The sequence below is a fragment of the Heptranchias perlo genome, chromosome 5, assembly GCF_035084215.1.
Source record: "Heptranchias perlo isolate sHepPer1 chromosome 5, sHepPer1.hap1, whole genome shotgun sequence".
NCBI classification, from domain to species: domain Eukaryota; kingdom Metazoa; phylum Chordata; class Chondrichthyes; order Hexanchiformes; family Hexanchidae; genus Heptranchias; species Heptranchias perlo.
The window spans coordinates 43,004,770-43,026,955 of record NC_090329.1 but is presented as its reverse complement, the minus strand read 5'-3'; the positions used below and the strand labels follow the sequence as shown (position 1 = coordinate 43,026,955).

Sequence of the window (22,186 nt, the reverse complement as noted above, 5' to 3'; positions counted from 1 at the left end):
TCCTCTTCTGCCCTGCTGGAAACGAACTAATCTCCCCAGAAAAAGGTACGTCCAGTTTTTTCAGTCTAACCAAAATTTTAATGACGTGGTAAGCCTTAATTGCTGCCAAACAATCTCTCTGGCACTGAAAATTAACTTTTACAAGTGTGAAGTCTCATTCCTTCACATTTTAATAGTTGTTGGACATTTTTTAAAAAATTTAAATTTTTTTTTGCTTTTTCTTTCTGTGTCTTTTATTTATCTCTATCATCTAATTCAATATTTCTTACCCTCTCTTTATTTTGCTTTCTGCAACTGCTTTTATTTGAATTTACTACTCTAACTAATGCTTCCTGATTCTGTGTCTGCGCTGCTTGTTAACAATGCTTCAATCTGGTTGGTTAAGGGCATACACAGCCGCTTGCCTCGTTCACACAGGTCCCAGATGCCCAGGAGAGGGCGCCGCGCTGGATTGAGGGTCCCATGAGAGGAACTTGCAGTGCAAAAGCCCATGAAAAGTCTATGGCAAGTCCAAGACTAATGAGTGGCAGATACAGTTCGCTCGCTGCTCAGAGCAAAATCCAGCCCAATGAATCATTCTACTGCAAGCTGGCGTTGTGTTTAAGTTGATCTGTCCTTTTAAAGCTGCAAAGTTTAATTGTTGTAACTAAGGACATGCTAGACTCATTCAGAGTTTTGTTATTCTCTTTCCGTCTGAAGTGTGATATCTGTGAGTGCTAATGTACCATCTTTAATATATTACTAGTAATTCTCCCATGGTTTCTCATGGTGAGTCAGAGGTTATGCTGTTGCAAGGGAGAAGGAAGGTGCTATGTGTGAAAGTGTTGAGGGTGCACCTCCCCAGTGAAATAATTTGGAAAAAATCTTCCAAAGGGTCTGCAAAGAGATGTAAAGCAAGTAGGGTAGAGTTTCCGTTTTAGGCGCAATCGGAAAATTGCGCCCAAAACGTGGCCAAAATTGTGCTGATTAGGTTAGAGTTCAAGTTCCCACTAAAATGCATTTGCATAATCACAAACATAAAATCTTCCATGAACCAGTGCAATTTGGCAACGTAATAGAATGTAATTGTTTATTTCTTTCTCTTTGCATTAAAAAATATTCATTGATGTATTTAAAAGTGGTAACCCAGTGCAGTTCTATTAATACACCTGAAAATGGGTTTATTTTCAGGTGTATTAATAGAACAAATAAGCATTGTTAATAAGAACAATAAGCACAACAAATAAGCATTTTTAATAAGAGTGTCTAGTCCTCCACGTGTGATTTTAAATCACTGAAAATAACTTTAAAAAACTGTCCTGAACCATTTACTAGTTTCATTGGTGTACACTAATCAATTTCTTAGTAAATTAAATTTTTTTTCATAAGTAAATACTTTTAAAATATGCAAACTAGTCCCTGTCCGCCTAAAAAACAAATGCAATTTGAAGAGCCTTCCCTAAACAGCCCAATCGGCAGAAACTCGCAATGCTGACCTGGGGGCACGGCTAGTTTTGTGCTCGGGGCCTGATCCAGGCTGATTGAGTCTTAAACCAGCGGTAAACCTTAAGGTAAGTGGTTTGGGATGTTACTTACGTTTAAAATTCTCCAATCTTTTGCATTAGTTTGGCCAATTTCGCTCGGATTGCGCTGATGCTATGTAAAGCATACATGCTTTACGTAGCGTAAATGAGCAGAAACTCTACCCTAGTGTTTTTTGATTAGTTCAAAAGAGCTTTTAAAATTCATTTTCCAACTTGTTTTCTAATAATTTGGGAAAACAAAGAAATTCAAATACTGTTATAGCCTGAGGAAAGATATGTTTCCATTTTTGCACTGAGAAAAATAAATCTTTTTGTAAACAATAATTGTTTTGGAATTTCGGTATTATGTTCTAATCACCCAATTTTCTTTCTCTATTCTTTCTCTCTGTTTCTGAGACAGTCTTTCTAAAATAAAAGGTAAACACTTAATAATAGTTTCATAGGCTTTTAAGCTTTTAAAATTCAGCCAGCAAGCTTTTTTCAAACCATTTGAACAAACAAAGAAACTGAGAAATCCCATTACACATGAGAAAAAGATGTGTTTGCAGTTGTACTGAATCATACTGATGCATGCTAGGAAATGTTCTACATTGTACAAGCTCAGACTGCTGCACATTGGAAACTTGCAGACAGAGATGTAGTTGGTAACTTCCTTCTGCTGAAAGAATGGTAGCTCTGGGGAAAATATCAACACCAAATGTTAGCTTTTGAGAGAGTTTGGGGCATGAAATAAAAAAAAGCGTAAGGTTTTCAAGAATGGAAAAGACAAGTTTATAGGCAATTGTAATGATATTATCATGAAATATCTAAATTATTATTATGTTACAAACCTTATTTTGAGCCCTGGATATTTAAGCATGTAAAAAATAAAACTGATGGATGAAAGGTTTTAGAAAAAAAAACATTTTGAGCAATTTGGTTTGTTCAGATTCTGTTTCAGTTTCTGAAATGTCCCCTTTTTTCTTTTGCCACAGTTTTCCCTTGATGATAATTCATAGGGTCCTTGACCATATCCACCTCATTTCCTGTGCCTCTGTTTTCACATCTCCCCCTTGTACAACAGAAGGCTAATGGAATGCTGGCCTTTACATCTAGAGGACTAGAATACAAGGGGGTAGAAGTTAATTCTTTACCCCAAAAAGCTGTGGAGGCTGAGTCATTGAATACATTCAAGGCTGAGTTAGACAAATTTTTGATCAGCAAGGGAGTCAAAGGATATGGGGAAAGGGCAGGAAAGTGGAATTGAGGTAAAAATCAGATCAGCCATGATCTCATTAAATGGCGGAGCAGGCTCGAGAGGCCTAATGGCCTACTCCTGTTCCTATCTCTTATGGTCTTATGGTCTTATGCTACAGTTATACTAAGCCCTGGTTAGACCACACCTGGAGTACTGTGTTCAATTCTGGGCACCGCACCTTAGGAAGGATATATTGGCCTTGGAGGGAGTGCAGTGTCGATATATAGAATATAGGACTAGAATGGTACCTGGACTCCAAGGGTTAAATTATGAGGCGAAATTACTCAAACTAAGGTTGTATTCCCTGGAATTTAGAAGATTAGAGGGTGATTTGATGAAAGTTTTCTAGATATTAAGGGAAACTGATAGGGTAGATAGAGAGAAACTATTTCTGCTGGTTGGGGAGTCTAGGACTAGGGGACACAGCCTAAAAATTAGAGCCAGGACTTTCAGGAGTGAAGTTAGGAAACACTTCTACATGCACAGGGGTGGTGGAAGTTTGGAACTCTCAATCGGCAGTTGATGCTAGCTCAGTTGTTAATTTTAAATCTGAGATTAATAGATTTTTGTTAACCAAAGGTGTTAAGGGATATGGAGCTAAGGCAGGTAGATGGAATTAGGTCACAGGTCAGTCATGATCTCATTGAATGTCAGAACAGGCTCGAGGGGCTAGATGATCTACTTCTGTTCCTATGTTCCTATAACAATGACTTAGTCTCACTTGTCCTAACCTTCCACCTCATTAGCCTCTGCATTTATTCGATTATTTTCTGTTTTTTCTCCCACCTACACCATGATCCCACCACCATGCACATTTCTCTTTCCCTCTCCTCCTCTCTGCTTTTTGGAAGGATCAATCACTCTATGATACCCTTGTGCATTCTTCAATGACCCCAACTTCAAGCAGACCTCCCCCAGGCAATTTCCCGTGCAACTATGCCAGATGCAGTATCTGTCCATTTGCTTCTTCCCACATCATTGTCCAGGGCTCCAAACATTCATTCCATGTGAGACAGCACTTTATTTATACTTCCTTCAATCCAGTATACTTTATTATTGTTCCTGGTGCAATCCCCTCTACACTAGAAGAACAAATGTAGATTAAGTCAAACAGTTCATTCGTTCTGCAAGTGTGACTCCCTGTGGCTCACCAAGTTGGCTCCCCCTCCCATTCCCTCACTGACCTATCTATCTTTGGTATGCTATTTTATTCCAAGCAAATGAAACTCAACCTTCAGGGACAGTATCTCATTTTTCTCCTGGGCATTTTGCAGCCCTCTGGTCTGGACATTGATTTTAGTAACCAGACCATAGCTATATACTTTTTAACAGGGGACACTGGGGATCGGGAGTGGTTCTGTCGGCAGCCAAGGAAGGGGCTTGATGTTTCAGATGTAAACCCTTCAACAGAACAAACTCTGCGCACCCTTTGTGTTGGCCACCCCCTCCCCTCCACTTTGTCCCTCCCTCCCTCCCCCTCCCTCATTTTGGGAGTGGTGGATCTACTATATGTTTCCAGCATTTCCTGATTTAAATCTCCTGTATAGAATCATAGAAAATTTACGGCACAGAATGAGGCCATTCGGCCCATCATGTCTGCACCAGCCAAAAATGAGCCACCTAGCCTAATCTCATTTTCCAGCACTTGGTCCATAGCCTTGTAGGTTATGGCACTTGAGGTGCATATCCAGGTACTTTTTTAATGAGTTGAGGGTTTCTGCCTCTACCATCCTTTCAGGCAGTGAGTTCCAGACCCCCGCCACCCTCTGGGTGAAAACATTTTTCCTCAGCTCCCCTCTAATCCTCCTACCAATTACTTTAAATCTATGCCCCCTAGTTATTGACCTCCCTGCTAAGAGAACTAGGTCCTTCCTATCCGCTCTATCTAGGCCCCTCATACTTTTGTACACCTCAATTAAATCACCCCTCAGCCTCCTCTGTTCCAAAGAAAACAACCCCAGCCTATCCAATCTATCCTCATAGCTAAAATTTTCCAGTCCTGGCAATATCCTTGTAAATCTCCTCTGTACCCTCCCTAGTGCAATTACATCCTTCCTGTAATGTGGTGACCAGAACTGTACGCAGTACTCAAGCTGTGGCCTAATTAATGCTTTATACAGTTCCAGCATAACATCCCTGCTTTCATATTCTATGCCTAGGCTAATAAAGGAAAGTATGCCGTATGCCTTCTTAACCACCTTATCCACCTATCCTGCTACCTTCAGGGATCTGTGGACATGCATTCCAAGGTCCCTCACTTCCTCTACACTTCTCAGTATCCTCCCATTCATTGTGTACTCCCTTGCCTCATTTGCTCTCCCCTAATGCATTACCTCACACTTCTCCAGATTGAATTCCATTTCACTTCTCTGCCCATCTGACCAGTCCATTGATATCTTCCTGCAGTCTACAGCTTTCCTCCTCACTATCAACCACACGGCCAATTCTTGTATCATCTGCAAACTTCTTAATCATGCCCCCTACATTTAAGTCCAAATCATTAATATATACCACAAAAAGCAAGGGACCTAATACTAAGCCTTGCGGAACTCCACTGGAAACAGCCTTCCAGTCAGAAAAACACCCGTCGACTGTTACCCTTTGTTTCCTGTCACTGAGCCAATTTTGAATTCAACTTGCCACTTTCCCTTGAATCCCATGGGCTTCTACTTTTTTGACTAGTCTGCCATGTGAGACCTTGTCAAAAGCCTTGTTAAAATCCATGTAGACTACATCAAACGCGCTACCCTCCTTGTTACCGCCTCAAAAAATTCAATCAAGTTAGTCTGACATGACTTTCCTTTAACAAATCCATGCTGACTGTCCTTGATTACTCCGTGCCTTTCTAAGTGATGGTTTATCCTGTCCCTCAGAATTGATTCCAATAATTTGCCCATCACCGAGGTTAGACTGATTGGCCTGTAATTACTTGGTCTATCCCTCACTCCCTTTTTAAACAATGGTACAACATTAGCATTTCTCCAATCCTCCGGCACCATGCCTGTATCCAGTGAGGATTGGAAAATGATGGTCAGAGCCTCTGCTATTTCCTCCCTTGCTCCTTTTAACAGCCTGGGATACATTTCATCCGGGCCTGGTGATTTATCTACTTTCAAAGATGCTAATCCCCTTAATACTTCTTCTTTCACTATGTTTATCCCATCCAATATTTCACATTCCTCCTTCTTAACTACAATGTCTGTATCGTCCCTCTCTTTTGTGAAGACAGACGCAAAGTATTCATTAAGAACCATACCAACATCTTCTGCCTCCACACATAGTTTACCTTTTTGGTCTCTAATAGGTCCTTCTCTTTCCTTAGTTATCCTCTTACCCTTAATGTATTTATAAAACATCTTTGGGTTTTCCTTGATTTTACGTGCCAATATTTTTTCATGCCCTCTCTTTGTTTTCCTAATTTCCTTTTTAATTTCATCCCTGCACTTTCGATACTCCTCTAGACTTTCTGTAGTATTGCTTTCTTGGTGTTTGACATAAGCTTTCCTTTTTTGCCTTATCTTACCCTGTACGCTCCTTGACATCCAGGGGGCTCTAGATTTGGCAGTCCCACCCTTTTTCTTTGTGGGAACATGTTTACTCTGAACCCCTTGAATGCCTCCCACTGCTCTCTCATTGATTTACCTTCAAGTAGCTGTTTCCAGTCCATTTTTGCTAAATCACTTCTTAGCTTAGTAAAATTGGCCTTTTCCCAATTGAGAACTTTAACTCCTGTTCTATCTTTGTCCTTTTCCATAACTATGCTAAATCTAACTGAATTATGATCACGACAACCAAAATGCTCTCCCACTCCTGCCCAGTCTCATTTCCTAAAACTAAATCCAGAACGGCCCCCTCTCTTGTTGGGCTTGCTACATACTGGCTAAAAAAGTTCTCCTGAATGCAATTTAAGAATTTTGTGCCCTCGATACCCTTCACACTGTTTGTATCCCAGATAATATTAGGGTAGTTGAAATCTCCTACTATTACTGCCCTCTTGCTTTTGCACTTCTCAGAAATTTGCCTACATATTTGCTCTTCTATCTCCCTCTGGCTGTTTGGGGGTCTATATTACACTCCCAGTAGTGTGACTGTCCCCATTTTCATGCCTTTTTCGTGTATGGTCTTTTTGCTGTGCTTTTCACTATCTTAGCTATTTACATACTCCTCATATCTTAACATAACTTCACTGAGATGATTTTTTTTTGGATACCATCTCACAGATCACTACTTTTCGATCAAGCAGTTTATAGGTCGTTCAAGACATTAACTTCCTCTCATGATTGGAAAATCTGTTACCTTCTCAACGCTTTTTTTGTCCTCTCGTCCATGCTATAAGGGAAGTGTCTTTCATCCAAAGTGCTAAGACATCACTAGAACTGACTATCAAGCAGGAAATATAACAGACAGCCAATGCGGTATCATCCGTTTACCTAGACGAAATTCCACCCTCCCATTTGTTGCAGCTGAAAGGCTTTGGAATTTTATTTTGAATGATTTGAATGATTCAGTTGCAGGCAGGGGGTGCGTGCAGAACCATTGTGAAGTAACCTTTATATATCGTAGTTTAGGGTGAATATTAATAAAGCTACTCCTGATATTTAAGCTTTATGCAACTGCAATATTCATATTGCTTTCAGCCTCACAGGGCATCAGTTGAAAACAAACAAAACCAATTGGTCCGTGGAGACAAGCGTTTCTCCTTTAAGGGTCCATTTAAAAGTAATAATTACTTTGCTAATTTAATTTCTTAATTATGAAATTCGAACTTGCCTAATTCCCTTTCTGTAGTAGACTTGTTAATGAATTTGCCTTTAAGGAAAGAAATTATGAATTGGTTAAGTACATTTCAGTGTTAGGAAAACTGGGCACTTTTAAATAGCTAGAACGTTATCTTAAATAACGACCTTTGAGGCTGACTTCGGATGTTATTTATAGACAGGTGTAGTATACAATTCAAGAGCAAAACGTTCGTGCAGCTTTGGGATTTACATTCGTTACTTTATACACAGAAACAATATAGTGGGTTTAACTGCAGATATAACAATATTACGGTAATATATCCTTCCAAAGCGACGTTTCTTTTGTTAATAAGCAATTGAAAAATATATACTGAACACTGATGCACTTCGATAAGTAATTTATTGTCAGGCTGTTCCTATTGCGTTCTGCAATCAAAAGTGCACAGCAATTCGATCCTCTTGGTTCAACATAATATTAATCAATTAATCCATAAGATGACATGGCGGGAAACCCTGAAATGATGGTAGGAAAGTTGAGTCAGTAATTTTTTTAAAAAAACATAGCTTATCAGCGGCGCTTCCAGCAGCGACTTGCTCTGCAATCAGATTAAACAAAGCCTCCCCCCACCCCGAAACTCTTCAATCGGGAGTTCTGAGAGTGGGGAGGCGTGGGCTGCCAGTTTGCTTGATTGACAACCAAGGGCGGACCAATCAACGCTCCCATCGGGAATGTCGCTGGGACGAGTAAGCGAATGAGCGCCGCCGGGAGGCGGGCTTTAGTGCTGGGCCCGGGAGGCGGGGGGCTGAGTGTGTCAATTTTTTTTTTGGGGCTGAGTTGCGGACACCACATGCACGGCGCAGAGTGGGCTGGATGTCTCACCTAGGGCAGCGCGCATGGAGGAGCGCTAGCAAGATCGCCAGGTAGACCCGCAGTTAACAAGGCTCGGTGTGGTGGTGGCCGCCGCCGCCGCCAGGTGAGTTCAGGCAGAAGGTCTCTCCTTCCAAAAATAAAACCCACACTGAATCCGTAAAAATAAAACAGAAGAAAAAGAACCCCCCCCCCCTGTGTTTAATGCACAGACTTTTTAACTGAGCCTTGCTCAAGAGAGGGGAGGCTTTTTAAAAAAAATTTGAATATGTAGTAGTTTGGGAGTGAGTCACTCTGTTTACTGTTAAGTTGTAGGTGAAATTTGCCTGGAGGTTACGAACGTATTGGCAGATTGACTTTGTTTTTAACGGAGGCAAGTGGGTTTAAGACATTTAAAAGTGGGCTGCCTTTTCTCAGCCCAGAAGGTCGCGGTGAATTGTCCCACTTTTTGTAACATGAGTTATGCGGAAGGGATCTGATCTATTTGGGGAGAGGGGGGGGGGGGTAAGCAAACAATTAAAAGAGCTACATTTTGTGTGCGTGTGTCTGTGCTTTCTTTCCAGGTACACATTCCCCTTGTCCTTTTTTTTTTGTGTATATGTGTGCGTGTGTCATTGATGGGAAATCAAATCGATCGAATCACCCATCTGAATTACAGCGAGCTCCCCACCGGCGACCCATCCGGGATCGAGAAAGACGAGCTGAGGGTAGGGGTCGCCTACTTTTTCTCGGACGAAGAGGATGAGATGGACGAGCGAGCGCAGCCCGAGAAGAGATGGAAAGAGCCGAGCCCCCAGAAGAAGGACGAAGCCGCCGCCGCGGCGGTGGTGGCGGGGGGGTGGGGGGGCGACATCGAGTACTCGGCCTTCTGCTGCCAGGAGTGCATCTTCTCCAAACTGGGCAACAACCAGGACCTGCAGGTGTACTCGGTCAAAACCTTACTGCCCATGTGCCGGGCCGGGGACTTGGTGGAACTTGCAGCCAGCGACCAGCCGGCTCACTGGGCGGTCTACGTCGGGGAGAGTCAGGTCATCCACCTGCACAGGCAGGAGATCCGCAAGGAGCGCCTGTCGGATGTGAGCAGCGGCCGGCCGGCCCGGATCGTCAACAGCTGGTACCGGTACCGAGCTCTGCCGCCCGACCTGGTGGTGCAGAACGCCAGCGGCCACGTCGGCTTGAAGGGCCAGGAGATCTGCTGGGCCGACTCGGAGAGCTTCGCCGCCTGGTGCAGGTTCGGCAAGCGGGAGTTCAAGGCGGGCGGGGAGGTGCACACCGGCGAGCGGCGCTACTTCCTCAAGCTGCACCTGTCCGACGACAGGGTGCACACGTTCAACTTTCCCAGCCTGGAGGATTTGATCAGGGAAAAGCGCCGCCGGGACGCCAGCGGGAAAATAGGAGTGTTAAAGGAGCTGTCTGTGTTAAATCACAAGTAGCAGAGGGAGGAGGGGGGAAGGAAGAGACGGCGTGGCGAGTTGGAACTTGTTCTGGTATGTACTCCTAATACTGAGGGCTGCACCCTTCACCCTCCCTCCCTCCCCACGGTTTCACCAGGATGGCAACACTCCAGGCGCCAGCTGTGCAGTAGGATATGAATTGATGGTTACCTTCTCCAATGACTTATCCTCATTACCGAAAACACTGAAACGATTAAGGTGTGAACTTAGCACGTACGTTTTATAACTGCCAATTCTTACAAGACCAGTGTTCATTCTGTGTGCCATTTTTCATGTTATGGTTTCAGCCTGGACATTCTGATATTCCGATCCAGAGCAGCTTTCGTTGCCCTTTGTCGAGGAATCCTCTTGTTCCCATTTTTGTTTGAACAAATTTCTTGATATTAAAACACATTTATTTGGTTAGGTGGGGGATTTGCATCTTCAGTGCAGAAAACAGCAAACCAAATGAACGAGGCAGTGTTCTGTTTAGCGAGTTTACTACTTCCATGTCCATGTGTGTATTCTTGAAGGCTTCCAAAGGGGATGGAGTAAACAGTTTTCATTTTTGTTCTATTATTTAGAGAATAGTACCCAAATAACCTTGTGGAGATGGCATAAACATGCCAAAAAGATGTGTTCTCAAGCCTTGGGGACTGTCTGTCTGTCACTCACTTGTCATAGTTTTGCAAAGCACTTTGAAATGATGGAGCATCAGTGCTTGTGAGTCAGGCACAGAGCAGCATTGGCCCTGAGAAGCTTATGCTGTGGATATCTCATTGGCAGGCTGTACGGGATCCTGCTGCCACTTTTCAGTTTCCTATGTTAACCTGCACACTAGTATGTAATGTCATTTGTTCTGCTATATTAATGGGAAGTTATGGATGCAGGAATATTAGAGTACTTTTTGGGGGGGATATAATTTCTGTATGAATATGAAAGGATTGTGTGTGTGTGGTCAGCTCCCTCCTATTTTCTCTGTGTCCTATGTTTTCGCATTGTTTTTGCTCGGAAGGGCCCAGCACATCGAAGTCTTCCTAGATACTGTAAATACCGCGCTTGGTTAACTCACTAGGAGATAAGCTTCAGCAGCAAGGGGGAGACATCTCTGGGCAGCTTTTGTCCCTCCTCAGGCTTCTAGGCTGTGGCATTGAGTGATGGGATGTTAAAGTTGTAATAGAAATTTTTTTTTTACTTCGATAATTCAAATTCGAGATTTTAATGGGACAGGCTAAATGAATCTTGTTTTCTTTTTTTTTATTTTCTGTCACAATTTCTATGTTTTGTAATAGGTGAAATTGCAATATTATCAGTGCTTTCACCTGTTGTGCTCTTTCAGTATACTGATGGATTGTAATATCGCCATAGACTGTTTTGCCAGGCACGGCAGTCTTCATGTACAACTGACACCGAACCCACTACCAGTTGAAATAGTAACATGAGCAGCTCATGTCCTGTGAAAGAGCAGAGCCTTGTATCTGCTCGTAGTTACGGGCATTAGTAAGTGCACACTGAACATATACTTACCTTTTGGTCTGCATATTTTTATTATGCAAGATGACGACTAGAACTGTGATAATTTTGACATTCAAACACTAGCCGAGCACAAAAGAACCGTCGTTCACTGTTTCCTGTATCTTTGGTGATTAAGCAGTATCACTGGAATGTCATCATACCCATTGGCTTCATCTCTAATTTTATTAAATTATTTGTCAAGGTGATAGAGCCAGAGCCCAGTGTTAATTGAACCACTGTCTCTGCTATGACCCAAAGCCAAAACAAAATTAAAGTTATATTAAAGGCTACATTATCTTTCTGGCAGTGAAACTAATTTCATAGGAACATTGAAACAGGAGTAGGTCATTCAGCTCCTCATGTTTGAAGAATACCATACAGTGGGCTGTTTGTGGAGGTGTCTGACCTAGTCTACTCTGCCTGATTGTTCCCTAAATTTGATGTATTGGGACTATGGAAAAGAAAATCGGGCAGAGTGTAAAACAGGCTGCCGTTTCGTTCATGCCCATTTTGCAGTGCTGCCAGAACAAATTTCTACTCCAAAGTAGCCATATCAGACCGCCATATGTCATGTCTATCTTGATATCGGCCAGAAAATGTATTTTCTAACTTCGTAGCTAGTGCTAAAAAGATTACCAGCTTAATCAATAACCCTTTTTAACTGATTTAGGGCCTGATTCTAATCAGCCCTCAATTGTCGTAAGTTGTCACATTTATTAACTTTCTGCATGACAGATCAATTTAAAAGAACTGAAGTTTAACTACAATCAAGCATTAAGGCACCCTCTAGAATAATTCTCCTTCCAAGCAGACGTTGTGACTATTTGCTTTGTTCAGTTAAACAAAATTAAATTCCAGTTACTATATTATTGAACCTAGCCAGTACAAACTAATCTGCGATAAAGAAAACTGTGCCTTGGGAAGTGACAAATATTAGTTCAAAGACAAAAAGTAAGACATTTCATGAATAAAACCCATATTTTCCATTGGATCACAATAGAAAGGTTAAAGGCTATCAATTAATCCAACTGGAAAACAGGGCCTTTGAAAATACTAGTTTTAGGCCACCTTGTATTTTCTGTAAACAAATTTATTAAGGAACTAGAACCTGGTGAGTTTATGTATTCATAGTTCAATTCTTGTTAGCTTGCACTAGAAAGCTAACAGGTGTTCAGTCTGCACTGGCCTCACAGACTGAACACCTGCACAACACTAACCTCTGCAAGCCATAACATTTCTACACGTGGAAGTCCAACTGTAGAAACCAAACCCATTTTCTACTTTGGTTGAGATGGATGGACAAAGTGTTGTTTTCCTGATGGAACATCCTAGTCAACAGCTCAGCAGTGGGACTGAGCACAGATTTTATTGATAGATTAAAGCGTAGAGCAAAGAACTGGTGCCCTGCTAAGCCACTCATCCCCATACCCTGGAATAACTTAACCAGGTCATCTGATTAGACAGTTCTGATTGGCATAGCCAGTGAAATAGGATTCAAATTCCAATTCTCTGATTAGGTTTGTTATTTTTGATTAATTTTGTTTATACTCATGGTTGGAGACTGCAGAAAGCCCAGGGTCTCATAGAATCCTGGAATTTCATATCCTGCAGTGAACTGAGCAAAAGGAGTCTTCTGTTGGAATTAAAAGTCAGCACAGTATAAATGCACTGTGCATTTTCTGACAGCTGCTTCCTGCTCACCTCATCATTACGATAACAGGCATTTCTAGATGCTTTTCGACGTGCATGAACAAGTACATGCAGCAAGCAACGTGAATGTACTATTCAGTCCAGCAGTGTAGGTGCCCCACTAGAACATGCAAGAAATAGAGGGGTACAACTTTGTCTTGGGAGTTAGCACAAAACAGGTGATCGAGAATCGGCAGCCCATTTTACACTCCGTCTTTAACATCGCAGTAACCGGCAGCTGATTCGCTATCGCTCGTTTTATGCTAACTCCCGAGACAAATTTCTACCCCAGAATCCTCACTACTGAAACCACAGTTCATTGCATGAATTCAAGCATAAGATTCTCCAGCAGGAGTCAGTGTTTATACTGGTTTAAAAAAGGAATATTGATCAATTTCCGAGTAGGCTGTTACAGGGTGTATGACGCATGCCAGGTCAACTGTAAGACTTTCTGTTTAAAGAAGCTAACCCCAACTCCCTATGCCCACATGCTCTGTAAGATATTATTGTACATGATGAGGTTTCAAGGAACATTTTTATTTGTCAAATTCCAGCCAGCCTTTTACTCATAATATTAAGGAACAACAGAAAGAAAGAATGGAAAATATATATTTCTGATTTCATGTGGCTATCTGATTTACTTCTCTAATCCCTTTTTATAAAAGGTGGGCAATTTCACACAGTAGTGGAACGTTAAACGCAATCCCTGAGACACAGTGAGGTAGAAATTGGGCATTTTTCAGGTGCAGCACAGGGTCCAAAAGCAACATTTTCACGGTGCTGTCTCTCACGACCCAATGTTGCCTAAAATGTTTTCAGGCATTGCTGGCAGCCACTTAAAACAGGCGTTGGGCCCTTTGCATATATTAAATGAAGGGCTTAATGCCTTTTTTAGGACTCCTCTGAGAAATTAGACTGCCTTGAGTGGTGCAGGTGTCGGGCCTGCTCTGCTCAGGTTTTCCGGGCGTGGACGCGGCTTAGTAAACGGCCGCCACCAAAAAGGGGGCGTGCTCCACAGCACCCCTGAGGACCGCTGCCAACCCGTGTTCGACCCCCTTTCTCTTCCTCCCTCCTGGGACGTACTGGAGAGCTTCTGCTGGCGAGGCATGCAGCCCGAAATGCATGTGTTTCAAATATGCAAACTGAATCTGGAGGCCGATAGGTGCTGGCAGCTCGTCTAAATGATTGGAATGAAGCCTAAGGCCTAATTTCGGGATGGCCTCTGGCCTCCCGATTGGGGTGCGTGCTGTCGGATGGTCCATAACCAAATTCCACCCCTACATTTACAAAAAGCTGCAATATTTTAATATAATGTACTGAAAAGATCAGGTTTGACTTTCAAATTCCTGAACTCTATAATATAGTTAAACAAGATATTCCTTTTTCTTTGGCCTAATTCATCCTGAATACAGGTATTGGAACAATAGATATCAAACATGAGGTCCGGCTCCAGAATAGTATACCAAGTTAATTAGATTCCAAGACAGAAGGTAGCAGGCTTATATATGTGCACATAAAGCATAAGTAGCTAATACCTCACTTAGCGTAAAATTCCTATCCACACTGCCCAAAGATGTAAACCATGAACAGAAACCTTCCTAGGAATTGTTTTTGAAACTAGAAGGAAATATAATTACAATTTCCAAAACAGTTCCAAATGTATTTCAATTGAACCTAATAGAACTACAATATTTTGCCATTACATTTTCTGCTTGGTTTGGAATTTTTATACTGTAGAGTGGTGAATTGGTGTTTATGCCTGGATCAGAATAAGGCTGAGATCGGGTATGTGTTTATCTAGATGCTACTAGTTCAAAGGAAACATTTTGCTCCTTATATTTTCAGATCAGTAATCAGCTGATTAACTGTTTGAGAACCACTGTGGCATTTCTGCCCAAGATATAGCAAGTTTTGAAATTTGAATCTCGTGTACAGAATTCAGTTTAGTAATGTCCTTTGCATTCATAACATTGCTTCAGTGAAGTCTTCTAGCACAGCTTCAGCTGTACAAAAGTGTCTTTTATACCTTGCAATTCATAAGGAAGATGGACATATTTTGAGGATTGCTGGTCAGTTGTCAAAGAGTCGGCATCAGAAAGGACATTTCTGATCAAATCCTTGTGACGATGGCGCTGCTCGTTACTTTTATCAATTTAAAAAAAATCTGTGGTGATGTATGCACTTTTAAGATCAATTTCAAGTTGGCAGAGGAAGTAGATTAGAATCCTGATTTTTCTGTCTCATTTTCGCCGGGGTATCATCATAATCTGGGCAGGCGGGCCAAGGAAAATCGTAATGATGAGCCGATCCGCCAACACCCTGCCACCCTATGCCACTTGTGGGATTGCCTGCCAGAAGTAGTGTTGGATGTATAATACTTCTGTCCAGGTATTGGTGGGTGTGTTGGAATAGTACACGGATGACATTGTGTGACATATTTCCCATCGTTAATACTCTATTAAAACTAGGCGCCAAGACCGCTGGTGTGTCCCCGACCTCTAGTGTTGCTATGTGCTGTGGCGGGCGGTGTGGGGGGTGGTTGGGGGTAGAATCTTAAATGGCTACTTTTGACTAAGTTGAAGCAGAAATTTTAAAATCATCAAAGCTCTTTTAAGTTTTTTTTTTAACCTTCAGCTGGAACTATTGCCCATACTACAATGCAGCAAGACACCGCAACAAGGGAATCCAAAACTAGGGGTCATAAATATAAGATGGTCATGAATAAATCCAATAAGGAATTCAGGCGAAACTTCCTTACCCAAAGAGTGGTAAGAATGTGGAATGAGCTCCCACAAAGAATAGTTGAGGTGAATAGCATAGATGCATTTAGGGGGAAGCTAGATAAGTACACGACGGAGAAAGGAATAGAAGAATATACTGATAGGGTTAGATGTTGTAGGGTGGGAGGAGGCTCATGTGGAGCATAAACACAAGCATGGATCAGTTGAGCCAAATGCCCTGTTTCTGTGCTGTAAATTTTATGTAACAGTTTCCTCTCTGTTCTGGTGCACTGTTGCTGCAGCCATCGGAATCGCGCATGGTTTGAAGCGTTAAGGAATTAGGCCCCGATCTGTGCATGAGCAACCCTACAGGAGATCAGCTATGGTAGATTTTCCAATTGGTGAAGTTCACCTATAAATACTTAAAGCTAAGATAAAATAAATGGGTTAAAGCCTACCTAAAAATAGCACACACAGGAATGCAGTATGAGCAAGTTGAGTGTTCGTACATGAATTTCGTTGATTGTAAAATATACTTTTGTATCTAAAATAGATAACAATTTATGAAATCTTGATTAAGCAAAGTAAACTAAGGTTTCTGTGCCTTGGAATACCTTAATTGCCAACAGAAAACCTCCCATTTTGATTTACAATATCCAAATGGCTTCTGTTTGTTTTCTTGGATAGTTTAGATTTTAAGGTCTGAACATGTGTAGATTTTTCATGTAGCTTCTCTCAGATTAAACAGTTGCAGGGTATAAAGCACTAGGTTTTAAACATTAATTATGATAACTTAAACAATCGTTTTTGGGAAGTAAGTGGATACTTCATTTGGATGCATAGTTTAGCTAAATGAATGGCCCAGAAATTGCTTTTAAAATAATGGTGAGCCTAACAGCGCTTACCGTTATTAAGGGTGCAATCGAAGAGCATGTTCCGGTGACCGCACATGCGCAGTTGAACGCGGAAATCTGGAACTTGCTCTTCCTGGTTCGCCACCAATGTAACAGCTTCGCCTTAAAAGGATATTGCTGGCTGCAATCAATGGAATCAACGGACCAGCACCAACTTGCTCCCTGTCCAGCTGGAAACAAACTAACCTCCCCACTAAACAGGTACGCTCAGTTTTTTTTTTAGGCCTAAACTAAGTTTTAACAGTGTGGTAGGTCTTAATGACTGCCAAACAATCTCTCTGGCACTAAAAATTAACTTTTAAAAAATGTAAAATTTTAAAAAACTTTTTCCTCCTGTCTCTTTTATCTCCGTCTTTTAATCTTATTCTCTTTCATTGTTTTTGCTTTCTCTGTCATTTTATGATATCTTATCGGGAACATCTGAGTTTTTAGCTTGCGAATGAACTGTCCTTCCTGGTACTTACAGTGTGGCTTGCTTCAAGCTTATTGGTTGAGGGGCCTTAAAAATCCTTTCACCAAGCTCACAGCCCGGGAAAGAACACGGTAACTTAGTGGGTGAATTTAAATCTAATGAGCGACAACCACTGCTGGTTTGCTGCTTAGAGCAATTTACGGGCCATTGTGTTTTTACCCTTTGGAGTGAGCAATTGCTTTTGAAATAGACCGTTTCACTTCACTGCAGTATTTTATCTGAATTTGTAAAATATTTTTCCATAGTGGAGAGTGTTTCAGAAATGCATTCCATTTGATTTGCCTTCAGTTCTTAAAGGAGCGATGCTGTTTTGCCAGGCAGTATTTGTAAACACAGTGAGAGTAATTTTGGCTCTCCTGGGAGAGATGTGTAATGGGCAGCTGAATCGATATCGCCGGTTTTACACGATCGCCCAAAGTCAAAATGACCACCAGTGCTTGATAATTCTATCTAGTCCCATTACGCGTGTGCCAATGAGAGAAACATTAGTGCAGCACTTCTCTACATTATGGGCGATTGACAGTGTTACAGCTCAAGATGAACTGTATAAAGCCAATACCACAACACTGCTTGGCATATAAAATATTTTTTAATCACTGCTATTAGTCAACTTTCTTTAACAGATCACAAGATAAATACAGATGAGGAAGACCATTCAGCCCATCTTAGCTAATCCATCTAAAAAAAAAAGCCCACAGTCTCCCCCATCATATTGTCAAGCTGTCTTAAATGATTTCACAGCCCTCTCCAAAAATCCATTCTAATTGTCAATCACTCATCTCGTCAAAAAGAACTTCTTAATATCGGTCCTAAATTTACACTTCTCCAGTTTGAATCTGTGTCCCCCTCCTTTCATGACATAGACTTTGAAGTAGTGCTCCAAATTTATCTTTTCAATACTATGTAATATGTTATATACATGTCTGTAAGTTCCTCTCTCCGTTATCTCATTCCAAGGGTCAAGAATCAAAGTTTTACTAATCGCTCCTCATAATTGAATCCTTTGACACTAGGGGGACAATTTTGGTCTTTCTACCACCTTATTTTTCGGCAGGAATGGGGCAGTAGCCAGACCCGAATCAAAATGGAAAACTTACTGCTGTCTTCATGCTCGCTCCCGTTTTGATCCAGGCCTTGAAATAGGTGACCAAAGCTCCTGCCGGAAGCAGGACCCCCAAAGCAAAATTGATGGGTAAATGTGCAGCGCTGCGCAAGCCCTGCCCATTGCAACATAGCAGAACATGGCCAAACCAGCATTCCTTAAAGGGATCTCTGGAGGCTGCTAAAAAAAAATAATGTTACATGCTTTTTGGAACATTTTGCGGGCCAGGATGAGCATAATAGCTGGATCCCCAAAGAGAAGGTGGGGATATTTTGACACTTATTAAATGTGGACCCCATACGAAGGGGGAACCACAAAGGATTTTCCGGAAGGTCACTTGACACCCCTCCAGAACTGGCAAATTTTGCTGGAATTTTGGGGCTTGTGGGGCAAGCAGGGTGCCCAGTGTAGGCACCTGCCAGTGCGATGGTAGTGAAGGGACCGCTCCCTGACCCCGTGAACTTTGGTGGGGTCAGAAGCAGAGGTCCTGGATGGGAGCACTTAGATGAGATACATGCCTCCTCCGCCAATTTTCAGGGGCCAACAAATGCTAAGTCTGTTAACACCCCTGGCTGTCTTTCAGCTTTACACTTGGCTAGTATGTCACTGTTTATTTTTCTTTCAACATGCAGTACCTTACACTTACCAGTGTTGAATTTCAACTCCCACTTTTCTGCCCAATTACAGATCTGATCTAACTCCTTTTTCAAGCCCCAGGCTGCTTTTTGCTCAGAGATTTGCAGAAAGTGTGGTTCCAACATGTTTTGCATATTAGAAGTTGCACAGTGCCTATTAAAGCATGTTTTCACAGGTTCTCTACGACAGTTACCTTTTTGTTTCTTCTATAACAGCTATTTGGCTTAAAAACTATTTTCAAACAAAATGTAAGTCCAGTACATTTTTGAAAATTAAACAAAATAGACTTTTGATGCCATTTATAAACTTAAGTTTAATTTTATGCTGTGTTGTAATTTTTATTCACACATTAAATTCCTGGCGCAAATCTATGAAGCCATTAATGCTATGTCTGGCATCTATTGAGCTGACGTGCATCACGTGCCGGCTCCTGAGGACTACTCTGCACCCAATGTACCTGGCGAACTTCAGTGTGGCTGGCCAGTGCATAGTACACTAGGAACCTATACGTTAAAGCCGTAAATGTTATGGTATTTAGGTGGCCTCTCCATAATGCGACTGGAGTGCCTGAGGAGCACTCCAGATGCATGGTGCATATTTGGGATGGGTGTTAAGGGAGGGGGGGGGGGGGGCGGCCAGCATGAAAATAAAAAGTGTTTAGCAGCAGTATGGCCTTCTAATTCCAATAAGCCCTCCCTTTTCTTTCTGTGGCTTTAATGTCCCCAAAGAAAAGGGTGATTGTGCCCCAGGGATAGTTATGTTCGCCAAAAAGTGATGGTGCCCCAATGGCAGCCTGCAATTCCTCACTGGCAGCTGATGTGTAACGTCCTTCCTCCGAGACCATCCGGCACTTCAACCGCATTATGGGGTGGGGTCAACTCATTTGGGGTGGGGTCAACTCATTTGGACAAGCGTGGGCAGTGCCTTAGGAGCAGGGTCAGCATCCCATTATTGACCCCTGTCTTGTTTTGAGCAAAATGCAACAAAATTGAGATGAAAATCACATAATAATTCCAGTGTTCTCAAGGATTGAAATACAGTTATGGTATGTACAAGTATTCTGGAGATAAACGCATCCATTTATTATACACATTATATTGCCTTGTAAGTTATTCAAATAATACTGCTGTAAAAATGGGATACATTTTCACTAACAATCAAATAGGTGTTATGACGGACACCCCGGAATGTCGATAAGAGCCATTGCTTCAAACAGTTGCTGCTTCACGTTTAGTTTTGAAATAAAAGGCATAAAACTGAAATAAAGAATACGTTTTCATTTTTCCCTATACGCTAAATTGCTGAACAGATTTTAACATTTGATCAGATTGTACTTATGTTAGTGAAAAATCCTTCAGATCTCATGCTTTATAAGAGATACAATCAAAAAGTGGATAATTCCACACCGAGATTTTTATTAAAATGGCGTAAAGTGAGATATTGGATAGCTCAACTTCTTACATTGGAGCATGAAATTAATTTCTATATCGATGACCGTGTACCAGGTCCAGTACAACGTAAGACTCCTTTCCACCTATAAAATTGGGAGTTATTTACACTTTGCTCCTTAGTGAATAAAATCTGGCAGAAAAGGTTATTAAAAAAAGATAAAAAGAAACATGCTATATTTATTACAGTGCAGTTTAAGACCAATTAAAGAGTATAATTTGATATTGACATAAGCAAGAATCCATTACTATAGAAAGGTGACTGTTGTAACATTATTTAAAGCAGTAAATATACTGAACTAACTGATGCAAAATACATTTCTCTTATTATTACAGGTTGGCAGCGCATGTTCAGAGCTGCCGCATTTGGCTATATAATAAATGACTACACGTCAAAGTAATTTATTGTATGTGAAGTGAGAAACATGATAAGGCATAAGCCAAGGTCTTAAATATGTAAGTTTTTTCTTATACTTTAAGAGGAGTAGTTGCTAAAAGTATAATATTTTATAATTACCAAAACTCTGGATTGAATTTTTATTAAGGTTTCATTTTAAATGATATTTTATCGATCCCCTTGCATGTCTTATAGCTTGCAATTTTTTAATTCGATTTTATTCGGCAAAATGGGTAACAGAGTGGGAAAAAAATAACGTGGTATGGCTCACCAGGTACTGAATTTGGCAGCTAACACTGGATTAATAAATGAAGTAGAACTTTAACACTGCAAGTTGAGGCTATATTGTCGTTCCCCACTTAACTCTTTGCTTGACAAATCCAAAAGGAGAGACTGCATATTAAATAGCTCCATCACGGATTCAAATGAAAGTAATGACCGATCTATTTAACTGGAAATTGATTTGACATTCTATGTTATTTAGTTCCTGTCTGCACAACAGGAGTACAGTATTTCTTATTTTGTAATTTTCCTGTCAGTGGAGATTATTTGCTAAAACCATTGGCTGGAATAATTGGAGGCCCAGCCATTACATTGGTATTCACACACACTGAAGTGTGCATAATTTAGTCTGCAGTTGCTTGTCGATATTGGATTTGTGCTTGTAAGTGTATGCGTGGGTCTGTGATGAAGGCACGTGGGCAGTTTTCAGATAAATCACAGGGCTTTAAATATCAAGGTCAGGGGGAAGGTAACACAAGTATGAGATACTACCAGCTCAAGAACATCTGATCTCCAGACACAAGGCAGAGCATGGAGATGGAGAATGATTAAATAAAAAATGCACTTTGATTGTTGATCTGTTTAAAATATTCTGTTCAAGGAATATGTTCATGCAAATGCACAGATCTGTGCTAACCTGCTACAAAGCCAAATTGTGTTTTCTGTTCAAGTACAATGTCTGTTATGGCATTTAAACAATTAATATGCATCACACTGTAAATCTGCAGATCAAACAAAAATGCAAAATGTGCGTCTGTAAAATTAACAACTGGTGTTAAATGTGAAAGACACAAAGTATGTGCTGTAATAAAAATCTATTTTTGCCATTATGGTGTCTTAATTTGCTGGAATGAGAGTGGTGGTAAGAATGCTTATTTTCAAAGTTCACTACTGCACAGGCTAAGGAAAGTTTGAACCTTTTGATTTTGCTCAAACATGTAGAGGAAGAATGAGGGGATGTGACCTCGCTTCTTTCCCCCCCCCCCCCCTCCCCCCCACAAATATTATTGGATATGGGTTATGTTGCCCCTCCCCCACTCCACTTCAAATCCAAGAATTGTCTGATGTTTAGCCAACTCTAAACATTGTTGCACCTCTACTGTTCGCTCTTGGACACATTCTGTTCATGGGTAACTAATTTATTCTATAATGTATGTGCGTGTAGGTTAGCAACAAAGAGGCAATCACATTTAGGAATGTAGTATTGGATT

The 22,186-nt window shown here is 41.2% G+C and overlaps 1 protein-coding gene across 1 annotated transcript; it reads left to right on the top strand.

Moving 5' to 3' along the window:
* The first annotated feature begins 8,315 nt into the window (after positions 1-8,315).
* lratd1 (LRAT domain containing 1) lies at positions 8,316-21,802 on the top strand. The gene is made up of 2 exons (XM_067984289.1): positions 8,316-8,473; positions 8,931-21,802. The coding sequence occupies exon 2, from the start codon at positions 8,985-8,987 to the stop codon at positions 9,798-9,800; it is 816 nt and encodes a 271-aa protein (XP_067840390.1). The 5' UTR covers positions 8,316-8,473; positions 8,931-8,984; the 3' UTR covers positions 9,801-21,802.
* The last annotated feature ends 384 nt before the right edge of the window (positions 21,803-22,186 follow it).

What these genes read in the sequence shown, in the direction of transcription:
- lratd1 (XM_067984289.1), top strand. Translation starts at nt 8,985, where the DNA reads ATGGGAAATCAAATCGATCGAATCACCCATCTGAATTACAGCGAGCTC.